The sequence below is a fragment of the Trypanosoma cruzi genome, genomic scaffold (genome assembly GCF_000209065.1).
Source record: "Trypanosoma cruzi strain CL Brener 1047053516663 genomic scaffold, whole genome shotgun sequence".
Classification (NCBI taxonomy): Eukaryota; Euglenozoa; class Kinetoplastea; order Trypanosomatida; family Trypanosomatidae; genus Trypanosoma; species Trypanosoma cruzi.
The window spans coordinates 19665-25580 of NW_001849354.1; the positions used below are offsets into that span (position 1 = coordinate 19665).

Consider the following 5916-nt stretch of genomic DNA (forward strand, 5'->3'; position numbering starts at 1 on the left):
GGCCGCAACTCGACCTCTGGTATGGCCCCCGACGCCTGCACAAGGTGGGGAAGCCAAAAAAGACTCCGACTGCCGTTCATTGACCTCACCAACAACAGTGGACCAATTCCACGCAGAGTCGATGCACCCCGCAACCACATCAGAAGAAAAGGGCTCACTTAATTGACCACCTTGATATCCGGCATCCATGTGACCCTCAGCGAAAGCAGCAATTACTCCACCAGCACTGAAGAGAGAGGGTGAAGCAAACGAATCCCTCGTCGTAACTGGAACAATCCCATCCTTCGGCTGCACCAGCGTCGTCTGCGGTAAAAACAGAACAACTCCACGCGGCAACTCAACGCTTATTGAACCACTCATCGCATCATCAATGGGATCCCCCTGCGGCTCGGTGACAGGCGTGGGCCTTCTTTCGGGTGGTATCGGAGCCACTTTTGTGTTCCGAACAAAGGCAAACTCAGGCTTCGTCTCGGACGTGTTGGTCGCCGTGTTGGATGCGGGACTCGGATCGACGGTGTTGGGTCCGTCAGCCGCGGCAGAATGTCGCCAATCCTCGTTTTGGTGTGACGGCTCAGCATTAACTTGCGGCGCAGTTGTCCCACCAGATTTTGTGTCATCCTTCCCTTCACGGGGTGGCGGCAACTGACAGATGCCCGTCCGGTCAGCATCGCCGCTCCGTGCAGGCGGATGGATGGTTCCATCGGGAGGAAATTGACGCCGCCACAATTCATAAGGGCCGGCGTATTTATGTGTCGTCACATTCATCGTGAAGGCAACGGTGGCCCCTTCCTCTTTCGCTGCACAGCTGGCAGCACAGTTGCTACATGTGTGCACCGCATTGGCCACATGGCACACAGCACCCAGCTCACCATCTCTGCCATGCATGCGCACACCAAAGCCACTGAAAGTATAATTCTCATGCTGAGCCTCAGCACTCGCTGCAGAACACTTCTTCCACGCCCACACACACACGATAGCTCAGGCTGCCGTCACTCGAAGCACACGAGACATCCACCGGCACAACCACCGCATCCGCATCACCAGATACATCTCCAGAACTCCCAGCAGCAGCACAAGAGCGCAGGGACCAACACGGCGCGCACCACACGGAGCGCAAGGACCTGCACGGCGCACACCATCTTCACCCGTAGTGGAGTTGCTGGAGTCAGAAGGAAAAGAATGCAACAGGAGGGAGAGGAACGGAGTGCAACGGATGCAGCGAGAGAGAGAGCAGACAACATGAGGAGAGGGAAGCAGGCCCAGCCGCACAGTTCACACACCACGAGACGGCATCCACGCAAGGAAGGCACACAACGCCAGCAGCCACCCACCATGCAGGAGGACAACACATCCACCACCATCTCCCCCCAGCTCATCTCTACAGCCCCAGGGAAATGGCCAAAACCCCGCGGCCACCACACAACGCACACGGAGCAAGCACCCACCACACCAGCCACACGCTCCAGTGGACCCTCATCCATCCATGACGCGGCAACAAAATTTCCAGCCATCCCGCCCTCAGTGGGACACGGAGCCCAACTCAACGCAGCCACACGCGGTGCACCACACCCGCAGGAAAGGAGACTCGGGCTGCGCGCTCCCTCCTCCTCACTTCTCCTCATGGCCACGGAAGAAGACAACAGCCGCCACACGCAACTGCCAGCTTGCACTGCAAAAGAAGCACTCAAATCCACTACAATGTGCATCTTGTGTGTGTGGTTGTGTGTGCCTGCAGAAACACAAAGCGAAGAAGCAAAAAAAAGAAAGCAGAGTGTGTGGAGAGACGCACAAAATGTGCAGCAGAGACGCATGGCGGAAACAACAAGAAGAAGACCGCTCAAACTCATGACTGCACTGCATTCCAAGCAGTGGCAATCCACACAAAATTTATCCAAAACAAACAAAAAAAAAAGACGTCCCCTTCGTCTTATATAAACCCCATCACACAAAATAATTATAAATAAAAAAGAAATCGTCCATTACTGTTCCACACAAATTTAAAAATAAGGAAAGAAGTCGCCTGGCTGCCGTGTGGCCACACCAAACTGTCTGTATATATTTTGCGGGCAAAAGAAAATTTTAAAAGATATTTAAATGTCTTTCAACCGTCTGACCCTCCATGTGTCCGCACATCGTTTATATTTCATGGGGTCATCTGCGTGTTGCTGCTCCCCTCAGCCCTCTCATCGGCGCGTGAGTGCGGCCCGCAGAGCACAGTCACTCGTGTGTGTGGGGGGACTGAGAGAAGCACGCAGAAATGACGGGAGTCGCGTCACTCCATCGGGAGAGTGAGCGCAGCAAAAGAAAAAAATCATCAGAGGGAAAAGAAATGCTGACGGGACTGCCAGCGCGTGAAATGAACACAAAAACAAAAAAGAAAAGAAAAACACGGCGGCAGGGTGTGGCTGTGTGTGTGTGTGGCGCTGCGGGTGTCTGCCCGCCCTGGCCGCAAAAAAGAAAACAAAACAAGAGGGAAAGAAATGTGTGCTCCGCCCCACAGGCCCTCGTCGCACGCCCACACGTCACGGCTCCCTCAGCGCGCCGTTCGTCGCGGCCCCTCCTCATGCGTGCAGCAGGCGAGGTGCACAGGGCCGTCGTCATGAGCGTGTCGGTGGGTGTGCGAGTGGAGCAGTTGGGCGGGAAACACACGGCACCCCTCACAGGAAGAGTGCAGAAGAAACAATTAAAAGGAGGGAAGAATAAAAAAAAGAAAAAACGTCCATAGTGATTGCCCCCAAAAGCAAAAAAAGAGAAAAGGGATGGGGGAGTGAGAGATAAAAAAAAAGTAAAAAAAAACACGCAAAAAAAAAAACAAGAAAGTAGCAAACAGCAAATAAATTTAAAATACACACAAAAAAAAGGATTTATGAAAGAAATTCGTTCCCATGGGAAAGTAATTCTGTGGTGGGGAGGGCGCAAGTGTCCCACGCGGCAGCCAGTCACTCCTCACAGAGCCGCAAATCCCCACAGTCCCAACAGAAGGAGCAGCGGCAGCAGTCCGCTTCCGCAAACAGTGCTGCCATCACCATTTGCCGCAAAGTGACGAGCGGTACCGACACCCGTTGCTCCTCCCGCCAAGGATTCAGAAGAGCGCTTCGGGCGAGACACAGCAGGTGAAGAAGTACGCGCAGCCACTGGCTTTGGAATATTAATTTTATTTTTGGCAAGCCCTGCAATCTCTTCGGAGCTCAAGGGGCGGTTGTACAGCAGGACGTTCGTCACACTCACAGATACACCTTCGTCACCCCCTGTGTTCTCTGCATTGCCTCCATCCCCTCCAATGTAGAAGTGAGAGATCCCTTTCGATTCTGTATTTTCCCAGTTACTTTGCACACTCTCACACACACGCTGACCATCGACGTAAACGGAGCCCTGGATGCCATTCTGTAGCACAATGGCCACTTGGTACGTTGTATCTTTCTCCCAAGTCCTGCTGTGCTCCGACGTCTTTCCGCCACCGTGCAACAATTCCCACCTCTTTTCTCTGTTGTACGACAGTCCCAGGAGTACAGTATTCTTATCGCCATCATTCACCTTCGCACCCATCAATGGAATGGAGTTATCTCCGTCCTTTGGCAAACCGTGGATGGACACCGTCGCCACAAGAGTGAATTTGTAGTTCGCAAAGTAGTACGGCACAGTCTGCCCCATGTCGCCAACAAGCCACACCGCCCCTGCACCACGCCCCGTGAACGTCACGCCATCGACAGGCCCTGTGGCCGCTGCTGCACCGCTCTTTACTGTGGCGTTCACGCCGAGGTACTCGTCCCTCCATGTGCCATCAGAGAAGTCGCCGGACAAAAAGCCAACCAGCCCATCCGTGATCTTAACAGCGCCGCAGGCAGTGCCAGATGAGGTGTCCTCCGTAGCACTTGAAGTGGGGCAAAGCTTGGAGACACGTTTGTCCACTTCATTCCATGTCGTCAGCACCTCCTTCACCCGCTTCAGCTGCGCAGTCAGAAGCACAGAGACCATACCGGGTGATGTTTCTTTCTCACCGTCCTTCTTCTTCTCGTACAGTGCAATCAACTTATTATTATTATTCCCACTTTTGTACAACAGGGAGCTGGCGGCAGCGTCCTCATCATCGGATACCGGCCCAATATCAACAATGTGCGCATTGTCCGTAACCCAAAGATGGAGTACACTCTTTCCATTGTTGTTTCCATTTTTCTCTTTTTTGGAGTAGACCGGCAGAGTGACGAGCATCACATCCCTGTTATTATCGACACCGTCAATCGTCGCTGTGATGAACCCGCTTGTAACGCCCTTCGCAGTTCCCTTGTGTTTGTTGCCCCACACGCGCGAGAGTGTCCCGAGTGCCTCCGTCCACGATTCCCCCTTGTCAGCGGACTCGTACACCCTGCGGCGGCCATCATCACACGCAGTCATCATCATGAGTTTTTTGTCCTTCCACTCCACGACGGAGGGATCACTGCAGCCATCGGCAGACATCCCCTTCGACAGCGTCCAACTCGCAATGTCTGAGGAGTATATGATCAGCGAAACGGTCTTCCCATTATTCCTCTTCGTCCCTTCCACAGGGAACACAAGCGTACCGTCATTTATATTAACGCCCGATCCACCGCTGCCAATCAGTCCTGTCAAGGAGTCCTGTTTGCCAAAAAGACCCCACGGTAGACCGTAGGTATCTCTCCAATAAATTCTTTTGTCCTTTCCTTCCTCAACACTGACATTCCCTCTCACCAGCAAGAGTCCCCATTGAACCCCATCAGTCGCATTGGCAGCAGCAACTGCAGCGGCAGGACTTTCACTGGTGTATTTTCCCGCAAGCATGTAAATATCTCTTCTATTCACAACTGTTGTTGGTCGGCTCACATGTACTTTCGTGTCACTTTGGGAAACGACACCTTCCTGTTTTTGATAGGTGCATTTCTCATCTTTGAAATGACATTCATCCGGTGCTTGGATCTTCAATTTACTCATGTCCAACAATTTTGATGACTCATCACTCAACTCCAGGAGCTCCGAGGCAATCCCAGTAAAACCGCTGCCTCCCTTCGTGCACTGCGCCTCGGCAACGGCAAACACATCACCATCCAACTCAACAAGACTCGGAACACGGAGCGAGCTCACTGTTTTTTCTTCATTCTTATCCCTCCAATCAAAATATGGCTTTGGTGAAGATTCCGCACCTGACGCTGGCTCATCAGCTTGTGCACCTCCACCAGTGCCGCAGCACATCATCACGACGAGAAGCAGCACCGCGGAAGTAAACACATGCCGGGACATGTTGGGCCTCGGCGGCTCACTCTCTCTTCCTTCCCTCCTCCTCCCGCTGGATCCGGTCACGCAGCGACGGTTGTGTGTGCGGGGTGCCTTCACTGCAGCAACACGTGAGTGCATACAAATATGTGTGTGTGTGTGGGCGGTGTGTGTGCTGTTGTTGTTGGTCCTTTCAGAGCCTTCGAACTTCACGGTAGCGTTTAGCGCTTGTTTGCTTTCTTCGTAAGAGAGTGACAGAAATGAAGAAAAACAGGCTAATAAAATATGGGTGAAAGAGTAAGCACCGCCACCCATCCACAGTGAGTGGCATCATCATCCCCGCCGCAGTCACTCCCAACAACAACAACTCACGCACACAGACACACGGAACAGGAGATGGAAGAACACTGCACCGGGAACACACAGCGACGGTCACCACCAGCAGCAGCAGGAGCCACGGCGGGTGCGTCGTTACTCGTTACACTTCAGCGCACACCGAGCAGCGTTCACACAAAAAACACAACCAGCAAAATGCAAAAAAGCACGACCGCCCTTCACAGCACCCACGCGCTGCCGCCAGTCGTTTTACTGTTGTTTCTTCCAGTGCTACCAATGGTCTTGTTTTCACTTCGAAGATTATTGCCGTTACCAGACACACCAGTAACCGGAGCAGCTAAACTTGTTTCAGAA

General features: G+C 53.0%; 2 protein-coding genes across 2 annotated transcripts, besides 3 other annotated features; both read right to left on the reverse strand.

The window, feature by feature from the left end:
* Nucleotides 1–360, reverse strand: Tc00.1047053508103.14 (trans-sialidase, putative; the record flags this gene model as incomplete). The annotated part of the gene is made up of 1 exon (XM_799329.1): nucleotides 1–360. A coding segment is annotated over one exon (360 nt), but the record flags the coding sequence as incomplete, so codon positions are not given.
* Nucleotides 1–5916: a sequence feature (areas not merged during assembly with more than two copies in the genome that could not be assigned to a particular haplotype).
* Nucleotides 1948–1968: a sequence feature (AT_rich).
* Nucleotides 2737–2860: a sequence feature (A-rich).
* Nucleotides 2947–5541, reverse strand: Tc00.1047053508103.30 (trans-sialidase, putative; the record flags this gene model as incomplete). Its single annotated transcript, XM_799328.1, has 1 exon — nucleotides 2947–5541. The coding sequence occupies one exon, from the start codon at nucleotides 5539–5541 to the stop codon at nucleotides 2947–2949; it is 2595 nt and encodes an 864-aa protein (XP_804421.1).